Here is a 13142-nt window from a genome sequence, read left to right on the forward strand (position 1 = left end):
TAGAGAAACTGGTTCACTTTGAGGATACTTTTGATTAACTTCAGGCTGTTGGCAAAGAGCTGGAAAGAGTAAGAGGTTTGTTTTGGTAGAAGTCATTATCTATAAACCGCAGTTTTACAAATCGATAGCACCAACATTTTTACAGCAATGTTTTCTGGATGCTGTTCTGGATTTTTTTCAGTCACTGAAATTTTTGTGTGCTTTTAAATGTTATTTAAAATCATGGGCACAGATAAAATCATACCTATCTAGTGCCACATTTCCAGCAGTGACCTGGGATCAGCAATTAGTGGAATTAAAAATTTTTGGAGCCTGAAATACAAGGGGATTTGAGTGGAGGGAAATTTTTTTCCTCTTTAAATTACAATCAATTGTGACAGTATGTTTTAAAACATAAAACTCAACTTTTTAGCTGTTTTAGAGTGGAATGCTGTTTTAACTACTGCAAAAATCAGAGTACTTCTGCTTAGTGGTCACGGTTTTGAATTATTTTAATATTAAATGTATTCAGTAAACCTGACATCTGATGTTCTCATGAAATTTTAGCTCTTTTGAGAGAAAATAAAAATTATTAATCAGTGTAAGAAATATGTTTCTCATTTTGTAAAATTAATATTTGAACATATTTTATTTTAGGAGATGCAGACAAAGAGAAAGCCAAGGGCAAAAAAAAGCTGTGGTGGCGGCCTTGGGTTGATCATGCTTCCAGTAGGTTTTCTCAATCCTCTTACAAATATGTGGATTTAACCCTTATATCCTTGACCAGAATGAAGGCATTCCCATAGCCTGTTTGTTTTATGCCTGATTTTGTGATTGTGACTTGATAGAAGGCTTGGGGTTTTTTTTCAAAAAGTGATTTCTACTTTCCAATCTGCAAAGAATTTAACAACATTTTGAACTTCTGTGTGTTGGAAGCAAAGTTAGCTCATGATACTTTGAGCATTCTTAGAAAAATATCAAATCAGATATGTGCTGAAAAGAATCTGCCTTGACCTCAAAGGTCTCAACTCCCCAATACTGCAAAGCTCAATATATTTAACAATGTGACTGTGAAAGTTTGCCAATGCATTCTAAGATTAGTCATCATTTCCTTTTCATATACCCATATTATACATCTTTCTTTATGGTTCATCAGTCATTTTAGTATCAACTGTAGAAATCTGAGCACCACAGTAAGGCAGGAAGACAGAGAATAGGCTGTGTAGAGCTCATCTCCATCTCTCTTATGCCACTTCAATGTGTGGTTGATGCCAGTTGTTTTGCTATTTCCATTTTTTTTTTTGTGTTTACCTGAGAGAAAAAATATGTCTAGCCTTGTGCACAAGAAGTTATTAGCATGTGTCACACATATAATTGGGGCATTATGATGAAATTTGTTTGTAGCCCAGCCCATATGATAGAGTTCTTTGCTACATTATGGATTTGGTAGAAGAGGAAAACTGAGTAGGCTGCAATCTCAAGTCAAATGTCCTTCAATTGGATGTTTGTTGAATGAAATCAGACATGAACTGTTTAGTAACCTCCGAAGATGTGAAAAAAATACTTAAATGTAGGGCACTGATCAGAGTTATACCATAGAAATGCAGGATCACAGAATGTGCTGAGTTGGAAGGGACCCATCAGGATCATCCAGTCCAGCTCCTGGCCCTGCACAGGCCCATCCCCAAGAGTCACACCATGTGCTGAGAGCACAGAGTACTTCTTGAACTCTGTCAGGCTGCTGCTGGGGCCACTTCCCTGGGGAGCTTGTTCAGTGCCCAACCACCCTCTGGGTGAAAAATTTCTTCCTGATATCCAACCTAAACCCCCCCAGTTCAGCTTCATGCCATTAAAATTATGAATGTCTATATTGTGCTTGGTTGTTTAGTTTAAGAGCTACTCCACATCATAATTTTACACATTTACATACTGCTTCATTTACCTATATGTATTTATTTATAAATTCAGCAGACATATATTTGCCAGCAATGTTTACCAAACATGGGATCTTTATTTCTATCAAGTCACAAGTAAACTGTGCCTCTATTTTTGTTTTTCTAAAGGGCACACTGCCACTTTAGAGAGACCTATCCTTTTCAAAAGCCTTATGAAAATAAAATTATTTTCCCATAATTTCATTAGAACAACAATGAAAAAACAAATAAAAACTATGATTTGTGAGTTTTTTTCTATAGAATTTCAAGCTATCATGACTTTGAAGGAATGGGATATGGTCTCTTGTTTATTCATCACTGATTTTGTAGTCAGAAGAATTGCACAGAGAGATATTGACTTTGGCTTTTACTTATTTTGTTCTCATTATTTAATGTTCTTAGGTGGCAAGTTGCATTTTGGTGTTTAAATATTGAGCATTCTTGAAATTATTTACTGCAATAATGCAAAACCTTGTGGGAAACATCACAGACCCTGACCCTACAGCCAGCAGTTTCCTGCCACATCCACACTCAGTGAAACATGGCACTGATAATGGGTGTTTACAGGCAGGCAGACTGGGAATAGACTGATATTCTCCACTCATTCTTTTTGGAACACCACTGTAACTGCAGCATTCTGCACCATTCTTCACCTCAGTAAATGGGTTTGTGGGTGTATATATGCATTCATTGAAATCATTCAAGCTTGAAGTTTTTAATTTAGATTTTTATTGTTATTTTTATATCACTTGCTATAATTTTATTGTGCAGAAAAAGACCTCATTTTGTATATTGTAGCAATTAAAACAGTAATGAATTTGGGTCTGAGTAGAGCAGATAAAAATATCAGTGAGGGTTTCCTCATTGACAGTCACTCACAATCTCCCTTGTAGGGTGGTGTGATTCCTCCTATGCTTGTGGATTATTTTTGAAGTCCCACAAAGATGAGCAGGAGTTAGGACCACATGCTCAGATTCCCCTGGGTCACACAGTTGTGTCTGATGTAGTGCAGAAGATGGTGACTGCAGCTGCCCTGGGGAGCTCTTTACCCCCGGGGAACAAGCAGATGATGGGATCATGCTTTCTTCTGCATCCTCCATCTCATCCCACAAAAAGCCTGTACATCCTTTTTCTCAGTAGGAGGAAGCCACATTTTGCAGTACAAGAGGGGTCTCCCAAGCCCAATCTGGCCATGAATTGTGTTACATGTAGAACTGGGTCTCTTCAGGAAGCCTTGTAGGTTCAAGGACTGATGCCGCTTGCTCCATTTTGATGTGTGCAAGAATGCATTATTGCTATTCAATCATACCTCTCTCTTGAGCTGTAAAAGGGATGGAACTGCTACATAGGAGTGTCCCCTCAGATATGCTTTAACCTAAAAAAATTTGTAGGGAGATCAATGTAGTTTTATTTGTTTCCAGATCAGGCATTCCAAGTCTGACTGAGTGCTACTCTGAGCCTTTACAAAGCTGTACGGCCATAGAGGTTTTCCCTAATGTCAAACCTTACCCAGCTGATCTGCATTGACAATTTCTGTTGCTGACTACAAGATAGCATTTTATGAAAGAGAACTGCAGACTACTGGCTCTTAAAATGCTTTCATCCCTTCAACGCATTTTAAATGGGCCTTTCTGGAAGGCTCAGCACCAAAAATCCATTTGTTTCATCCAGGAAATTTCCAAAATTTCTTTTCACCTCAGTGCAACAATTAGAATGGCTGGAGTGGACTTTCTGTCCCTCTGCAGCACATTCATTGATGCTAAAAGTCATAAGTGCGCACATGAGGCACAAAATGCCCTCTGTGAGGGAGTTTCAGATGGCAAAGTTATGATCCAAAGATCAGTTCTGGCAAATTTCACAGCCTTACCCTGAGGATTGTGAGTAGTTATATGTGATCATCTGTGCACACAGGATCTGTGTAGAATTCAAGGTATGATTGAATTACAACTATTACTTTTCCAGAGACCTGTAATGATGGATAGATATAATTTTATATAAATACATATATCAAGATTTTGTAAATTTTCATCTAAATAAGTGTTCCTTCAAATATTTCAGCTTAAATGTGGCAATTAATTAGCATTTTTCACTGCTGAGTGTAATGCTGTGATTTTTATTTTTCTCTTGCTCATTACCTTATTTTTATTTTTGTTTTCCATGTTTGTTCCTGTTGGCCTGTTGCCATCTGTGAAATAAAAACATTGCTTCTGTTCAAGGATATAAGGCCTAGCTTAATCACTGTGTACCTATGCTGTATCAAGGTTTCAGAATCTTTCTGAATCCATGGGCAAAAAATTGAAACTCATTTGCAATCATGTTAATAGAATCCAAGGGATTTGTTTTAGACAAGCCAAGGTTTTCCATTACCTCATCAAACTAATACTATCCCATTGCCTAGTTTAAAGGATTCCCTCAGTGTTTTAAAGAGAAATTCTGTATTTTTTGTCCAGTAGTTCTGTTCATGTAAGTTCATTTACGTAGCTGCTGGGCTTTTTTTTACTCCCTCAAATAATTATAAGTCCCCAATAAATTTAGACTTTATTGTCATTTTTCTCTAAAAATGTAACTTTGTATAACTTGATAAACTTCAATCCTTTTCTTTACATTTTGTTTTATAGGGATGCTTTCCTTAGTTCTTGTATAGTTCTTATTCATGCCCAAAGCATTGCAGACTAACATAAAATAAATTGCCTGAGACCTTTTCATCTCTTGCTTCTTCTCTGTTTTCACCTCTCCTGGTTATGAATTTTTAAATGACTGCCTACCTGTTCATAGGTCTTGGGGCAGTTGAGAATAGAACTTTTCAGAAAAGTAAAAAAATATTTTGTTTCACTTAGTGGTCAGAAGTGGAAATTATTATTTGTTTGAGACGGATAGTGAAGAGGAAGAGGAAGAGGAAAAAAAAGAAGAGGAAGAGCCTCGAAAAAAATCTGCTTTTCAGGTACTTTATGGTAATTTGCTATCTTGTTGACATCTGGGAAAAAAATGTAGATTTCTCATAACACCAGCACATATGTTAAAGCTGCCAGTTCCTTCTCCTGAAATGTATTGGAAATTAAATTTCTTGCTGATTTAAAATGTGAGTTTGCCTTATGCTTTAAGCATTATCAAATTCTTACTGAAACTATACTAGAGTCATATCTTCATTCACATATGCCTGAAAATAACAAAAATGCAAAAAACAAAGGTTAAAGAACCCAAGCTTTATTTTTTTCTGCATTGCAATAAAGACAGTTGAGGAAGCTGACTTGCCTCTGATGCTACTGTGGAATGTCTCTAGTGCTTTTGAGGGGATGTTATCATTCCATGAAGAAATAATCCCCAAAATAAGCATATTTTCATGAAAAAGAAAACATACTTAATTTAAAAAAAAATTATTGAACCTAGTGGGCCAGAGAAATATGTCCTTGGATTAGAAAATTACAAAAGGAGACTACATCCATTTATTTTCTTTAATTTTCAGGGCAGTGTTAATTAATATATTTGCATTTTTAGTGCCAGACTGTGCTGATGCAGGACAATATTGTAATGTTAAAAAGATATATGAGGTTTCCTATCTGATTTCCTCCATGTGGACTGGCTGGTGTTAGACAATACCAGATATACTGGATGACTTAAATGAAAAATGTGGGTGAAGAAGTTGGTGAAATACTCCTACATCTAGACTTGCTTTTGCTTATATAAGATTAAAGTTTCATTGGTTGAAGAACTTTTTTGAAATGCTGCAGAAATTTCTCAGGTCTGTAGCTTCAAAAGCTTAATCAAAGAAGCAGCTTTTTCCAGCTGAGTATTCCCATCCAGAGGCAACCTCACATCACTGCGGAATCGGCGCATTGCGGAACATTCAACCCAAGCAAGAGCAAGAAACTGCCTCCATGCTTTTCCATTCCCTAAGCCAAAATCTTTCAAACAAAGCTTCCCAGAAAACATTACTGAACTAGAGAAAGACAAGTTTTATTTAACTCGTTAATAAAATGTGCCTTTGATTTCTGTACTGACATTGCCAGTTGGCTACATTGATTAAACTGCATGGCAATGACATGAAAACAAAAATCCGACCTTAATAAAGGCAAAACAAATCTAGATCAAAATAATGTGATAAGTAATTTTTGTTTTCTAGTGTTGCACTGGTTTTTTAAATATATTTTGCATTTAACTTACCTTGGGCCACAGAAATGGCTCATGACTTTCTAGGTCATTTTTCTTTCCGGTTTTCATGCTGGTATAGAGGAAAGTTTGCATTCTTGTTTCTTCTCATTTATAAAAAAATTGGTGACAGCATTTTGTACAGATGCGCTGGTGCCAAGCACTGAGCTAAAGAGGTCTAAACTTGAGGTCAGAAGTTAACAGGATTGTTTCATTTATGCTGGGATTTGGGTTTCTTGTTCATTTCAGTCCTAAAACTATTAGTTTGGGGATGGAGGATCTGTTCATTATTTCAAAATTTGGTCAGATGTTCTGGATAGGTGGCCTGTTCTGCAGGATGTGCAATATAAACATGCTGGATGGCTTTATATAAGCAGAGAATTGTAAAAAACAGAAAATTTATTTTCTTCATGGAAAGTTTGTTCTTCCTATGGTCATCATACTTTCTTTGCCTTCCATCATCATGCACAAGGTCTTAGTAAAAATACTAGCCAAGTGAACTTTGTTGTAGATTCTGTTAAAAAATTATTTGAATGTAGGATCTTTCTTTCAGTGTAAATTGTGTGCAGTAGCCCCTTCAATGGTTAACTTGGAGATTTTAAATATTAGAGAATGCATGCAGTTAAGAGTCATATCATTGAAATTTTAATGTGAACAACATCAATTATCTTTTTCTCATATTGAAGTTTATGAATGTAAATTTGTTCTTAGTATTCTAGATACAGTAATTAAAGAGATCCTATTTATTAATATTTTCTGCTTTTCTACTAACTACTCTTGCTTTGTCCTTCTTTATAGAGAGCTATTGGAAAATTTGCTTCAGCCATTTTAGCCTTGCCAAAGTCTATCATTAAACTACCCAAAACTATTCTTCAGTATTTAATCAAAGCAGCAAAGGTACTTGACATTTTGCAAATACTCAGTATGTGACCCACCCCACAGTTCCTGACGTAGTGTATATATACCTCTGTCCTCGTCTGCATTTTTCCTCTTATATGAATTAATAAGAAAAATGATGACAGCAGAAGTCTCATTCCTAGTAAATGCAATGCATTCCATAACTTTGGTGAGGTCAAATCACAAGAAAGTGGTTTATCCTGTTTTTACACACAACCCCAGAGAAAAAATGCAGACCCAAATTCTCATTTTCTTCTGATACTGATTTACAAGATGGTCACATCAAGTTGCATGTATCTTATGGGCACAGCGGTAATTGATCTCAGAAAGCTGGTGAAAGGTTTGTTAAACACACATTCTGCTGCAAACCCCTTTTCAGCTCTCTACTCTTCTGGCCTTTATCATCACAAAAAACATTTATGCATCTTCTTTCTTGCCCTGCTTCAATACATTTAGCATTTCCTAACTGTGGCACTGTGTATTATTTTTCACTCCATAGGTAACATGACTTTTGTAAGGAGTGGATGTTACAGATTGAGAGTACCAGCTCCAAAGTCTAAAAGATATGAAATTGGAATTTTTTGCAGTGATAGAAATCTAGACTAGTATGCAACCAGTATGCTCTTAAAATATGGTAGTTACATTAAACTTATAAATCAAATTCCCTTTCTTAATCCTAATTTTCTACCCCTTTCCAAGTCTACCTTTTAGCTCTAATTTCTTTATTCACACTACAATTGTGGCTAGTGTACACTTTCACAGTTAAATGACAATAGAAGATGTTGGCAGTTTCTGACTTCAGTAAAGTAATGTGGTGTTAGCTCATTTAACTATCACCATTTCCCCAGATCACCTACATTAGAAAGCACCTGTTACAAAGCAAAGGGAAATCAGAGCCTCTGATCCCACACATTTTCTCATGTGGTGCTTGTTTGAAACAACTCAGACATACAAAAGTAAAAGTACAGACTTTGAGAGATTTGGAAGAGGATCTTCTTCTGAACAGTATCAAAATAATTTCTCTCCATGGCGGTATACATTCACAAAACAAAACAAAGTATTTTTCCCTTTTAAATTAACATCAATTTAACAGTTTTAAAATAATACTTTAAATGTTCCAAAGTGATTTGCATAGGAAAATTCTAAAATTATAAGGAAAATTAAGTAGAAATTTTACCATTCTGTCCTATGAGAGGCAATTCCAGCTTCACTGAGATATATGTGTGTTGTTGCCATCATCTGCATGTTTGTGCTGTGAATTAGATAGAGCTGTTTTGTTACTGTGATTTTTCAACCTCTTGCCTGCATCTGTGTGCTTCCCTGCTCTGTCTCTGCTAGTGGCCTGTGTTGCTTAGAAATAGAAGACAATTGAAGATAGTTACCATTTTTCAATGAAAACCATTAGATGAGCAAAAGAACACCTTTTTCCCTACTTTTGGGGTTTTTTTTTACACACACTGCTGTATAATTTATAAATATTTTGGCCCAATTCCAATGCTTCATGCAGTTATACAGGTCAACAGACTGTTGATCTGAGTGAGTGCTGTGAGCAGGATTTTGTCCCATAAAATACCTTGGATATATAGGTAAGTATTACTGTCTTCATTTTACAACTGGAAAAACAGTAGCAGAAGAATCTATAAGTGACTTATCTGAAACACCATTGTTAAAATCAGGAAGCAATCTGAGGAATTCCTGAGCGCCAGTTTTGGGACCGTGTCTGGATAATAAATCCATGAACATTCCACTGGGACATACAGAGGGGGAAAATACCTAAGCTGTGAAAAATAGAGTTACCTGTACATCTGTACAAGGATATCTCTATATCTTTTGATGTTTTAATTAGTGGATTGCAGCACTTTATCTAAAAGTTTTCTTTGCTCTGCATCTTGTCTGTAATGTGATAGAGATACAGAATTGAGAGATTCAGACAAGGTAGCCCATATGCACAAAAAGGTATTAATTCCCAAAGTTCAGAGCATATATTTTTGTGGGTTCTAATGCAGCTTGGGTCACCCACAAGTATTTCCACATTTGGCTTTACACTTACAAAAATAGCACATGAAAACTCAGCACATCTGCAGGGAAGGTGTTTGATTTGGGATTAAAAATATTTCCTTGCCCCCACAGCTCTGAATGCATTTACTCAAACTATATAGTCTTGCTTGTGGCTTATTCTATGGCTTGCTCTCAGAACATGAGGAACCTTGATATAAATGAGTTTTTTCCTTCCAGTTTGTTTATCAAGCCTGGATAACTGACCCTAAAACAGCTCTACGACAGAGGCGCAAAGAGAAGAAAAGTTTTGGGAAAGAGAAGAGAAGGCGAAAAGGATCTGGAGATGGTAGGTAACCTTTTCCATTTAAAAAAAAATACAATATTGACTGTTGCCTGTTGTTCCTGGTTGTGAAAGGCAGATGAGGTTTAGAGGAGAAGTGCTCTCAGTGCTGGCTAAGAACTCAAAAAATGAGTTGACTTTGGCTGGTGTTATTTTCCTTTACCAGCCCATGACAAGGTCAGGCATAGCCATGTCCTTCTGTTCTGCATGGCACACTTTTAGGGAGATACAGGGGAAGGTGGGATATATGTAATTTCCATGGAGTTGCAAGAAATGCCCAGATCTTTTGATGAGTAGGAAGATTCAACACATTGCAGAAAACATCAGCTATGTGAAAGCATTTGTGGGAGTACTTGCAATAGTGAATTGTAAAGACATAACTTTATAAAGCACATAACCTGGAACTTAATAGCATATCTCCAAAATATAGGAGTACAAACAAAGTGTTTGGCAGAGCGAGAACATTAGCCTTTCACTTCCTCATATCATAAAAAAGTTTATCTTTCTGTACAGGCTAGAGTTCACCAAAGTCACTCTTTTCAATGGTCAAGCCATGTGCATTCCCAGGGAAAGATGCTGAAGAACTATTTCATTAAGGAGTTCCCAAATACCTGTAGTTCAAGTGGAGCTGTAAAAAAAATTCCATTAAATAGACACATATTATTTATTTTGGCCACATTTCCTATATTGTTCCCTAAAGAAGCTTGAGTTGATACATGAAGAAGAATATAAAGAAATGTTTTTCACTTTCCATGTTGCAGTCACTGAGGAACCCAAATATCCACAAATCTGTAAATTCAGTAGATAGCGAAGGGAAAACATACAAATGTTGATTTGGTTTTTGTGGCAGTGCAAAATCATTCATGCCCCTGAAGAAAACACCAGTTTATAAGTGGTTTATCTTGAACTTTTTCTCAATTTTTAAGCTAGAAAATAGAAATTCAAAAACTTTTCTGGTCAGTATGGATGGGGAAAAGAGGATAGGTTTAATCAGCTGGCCATTTCCTTTTTTTGGCATCTTTCTCTGTCATAAAGAAGGAATTTATAACTGGGCTTCTGCCACTGATACTGTAGCTGCAGTTATTGAGCATTAGATAGAAGGAGGATCACTTGTTTGTCTTTCATTTCTGCCTGTGATTCCACAATACTCTTCAGCTACAGGCCTCAATAAATGCATGTGGTGTTGTCAAAACAACTCTGCTCCTTCAGGTCAGCCTGAAGGTCCCACTCAATTCCTTCAGGTTTGGTGGGCCAGAGGCAGGAAAAAATCAGAGCAGTGCTCAGGTTGCCCTTTGCAGGAGAGGAACAAATGACATCAAGTGTGAGTCAGCAGAAGGTGAGACTGCTGATTGAGAAAGTATTTGTGTTTACACCACCAGAGGATCTCACTCAGCAGCCTATCTAGTAAGAAAACACCATTGCAAATTACAAGAGAGGGATGGTGATCCTTGAACACCTTCACTGACAGGGTTGTCCCTTCCCTTGAGTGCTTTGGAAATGGAAATGTGCTTTCTGTTGTGGTGGTAGGTGAGGAACCAGTCTCTCTTGCTTAGTAACTGTGGCATTCTTCAGCTGGAATGGCATTTACACCAGCATTTCTGCAGGTGTAACACTCTCTGGTTTGCTCCTTGCTTGCAGGAGGTGGCAATGATGCAGACTGTGAGGACAGCGAGGAGGAACCTGTCAAGAAGAAATCTGATGGACCAGGTATAAAGGCAAAATGAGGGCTTCTGTGCTATTCCAGTGCAGTTGTGACCAGTGGTCTGTCACAGAGACAGCATTGCAGTGATCCCCTCTGACTGATGCAGGAAGAGCTTCCTAGCTACTATCACATTTTCTATTGCAAGATCTACAAGCCTTGAGCATAGGAACTTCTAATTGTGGACCAAAAACTACTGCATCCTCTCTAAATACTTAAGCAAATACACCTGCCAGCTCAGGCTTGATCACTGCTGTGTATTTTACTTACAGAGTAACTTAAGCTAAGGTTCTAGACCTGACTGCACACAGCCCTGTGTTAAAATGTCCATTGATTTTGAGTGTGTTTTAGCAAGGTTAGTACAATGCTTTTTTTGGTACTTATCCATTCAGCAAGGCACAGTAATCACCTCTAAAAACATTACATGTTCCTGATCTTACACATTCTCATTCAAAATCAGACTTTGGGTAGTTCTATCCAGCAGAAGAAATGCCAGCAGTTTTCAGGATCTTGCCCACATTCAGATTTTTCCTACAGAGAAATTTAATAGATCATAAATCCAAGCTTGGCTCTTTGTTTCTAACTAGAGTAAAAGAAGAAAACAGACTCTCCTCTTAAGTAAATCTTCACCATGGCTTACCTTCAGTGAGACTTTATCAAGAGCTACTTTTCTTCTCTATATAAAATTGTTTCCCACAGTTCCAGTTAAAATTGTGTCCCTGACTTACAGAGGGAAGAGGCCAAAAGGATGTGGGAGGTATAATTTCTATCTCACAAGAGCACTGGTCTCAAATAAATGGGCTGCACTGCTATGAGAATGGGGGGGGGGGGGGAGTGGGAGGATGGTGGGTTTTTTATTTGTTACTTACTGGCAATGCAGTTATCTGTCTGAAAACACTGAAGTAAATCACACAAATGCTTCTCTAGGGATGTGGTGTTGGTGCTACACAGGAGTTAGGGGGAAAAGATAGAGGTTTATAATTAATTTATATTGGAAATAATAAATTTTAAGTGCTATATATTGTTGTTGAAATATTTTGGCTGTTCCTAGGTAAAATTTGTTAAAGAAAATTACCAGAAAAATTATCCAGTAATTGGTAATAAATCATTATTTAATCATTAGTATCATTAGTGACCTTAGATTGAATCCTATCTCACACTCTCAGGCAGAGAGAAGCTTTCTCTGCACAAAGTAATTGTTTCCCTTTTTGAAGATGTTTAGATGCAATTGATCCCCAAAAGATTATTTTTAAAAAAACTTTGAACAGCAAAGGTGCCAGAACAGCTACAGTGTCATTAAAAATGTATACTAAGTCACCTCCATCCTAGGGAGTAAAATAACCTTTCAATTGGACTGGAAGTACTTGGCACCATGGTGAGACTATGCCAGGCCAGTGGTGGTCAATTAAAAAAAAAAGAAATTAACCTGAGAGCAGTGACTTCTCTTGAAATCAATAACAAAAGTTCCATATTGGAGAGGAAGAATGTGGGTTAAAAAACAATATATGCTATATATTTTTGTGCATTTGTGCTGTTCTCTTTTCACCTACTCATAATATTGTCTGGAATTCAGAGGTAATGGATGGTCCTTGAAGTAGAAGCAGCTTTACATTTAGTTTTTAATAGCAGGATTTCCTCAACTTCAAGACTTGCACATTGAATGAATAAAAAAAAAAATTAAAATCTCCAAATATAAATTACATAGAAAAGGTCTGAAAAAAAGGGTATAATATTATTGAAATAATTATATAACCAAGTGGAGGATGCCAAATTCTCTTTTGCTCAGTGCTAGCAGACAGCTCCATGGCAGTGCTCAGGTAAATGGGAGACACTGCTACTTCAGCACCCACTTTACAGGAAAGTACCACTAATGAATTTTTCCCATAGTTTCTCTCCACATAAATGTGCATGCAACAACTCTGCCTGTCCAGATAAATTTTTTTCTTTATTATAGCTTTCCTTTTTCAGTACTTGTAAGGTTAGCTGTGCACTCATTCTGCAGTTTTGCATGCCATCTTGTGGTACAGCTAAGAAGTGATGTTGTTGAGAGAATCATGCATGGCAGATTATTGACAGTTTTCTACTATTTCTTAGGCTACTTAATCGAAATTTTGTCTTTACACCCAGAGCTCTGGGCTTTAGAACCTAG

The 13142-nt window shown here is 36.8% G+C and overlaps 1 protein-coding gene across 1 annotated transcript in view; it reads left to right on the plus strand.

Annotated features, from left to right (window-relative positions):
* PIEZO2 (piezo type mechanosensitive ion channel component 2) overlaps nucleotides 1-13142 on the plus strand; it is a 285705-nt gene that overhangs the window by 240265 nt on the left and 32298 nt on the right. Inside the window, exons 33-36 of the mRNA XM_059480444.1 lie at nucleotides 637-708; nucleotides 4751-4854; nucleotides 9192-9300; nucleotides 10933-11001. Of these exons, the coding sequence (XP_059336427.1) occupies nucleotides 637-708; nucleotides 4751-4854; nucleotides 9192-9300; nucleotides 10933-11001 (354 nt within the window). The remainder of the gene's footprint in view (nucleotides 1-636; nucleotides 709-4750; nucleotides 4855-9191; nucleotides 9301-10932; nucleotides 11002-13142) is intronic.

This window comes from Ammospiza nelsoni, chromosome 1 (genome assembly GCF_027579445.1).
Source record: "Ammospiza nelsoni isolate bAmmNel1 chromosome 1, bAmmNel1.pri, whole genome shotgun sequence".
Lineage (NCBI taxonomy): Eukaryota > Metazoa > Chordata > Aves > Passeriformes > Passerellidae > Ammospiza > Ammospiza nelsoni.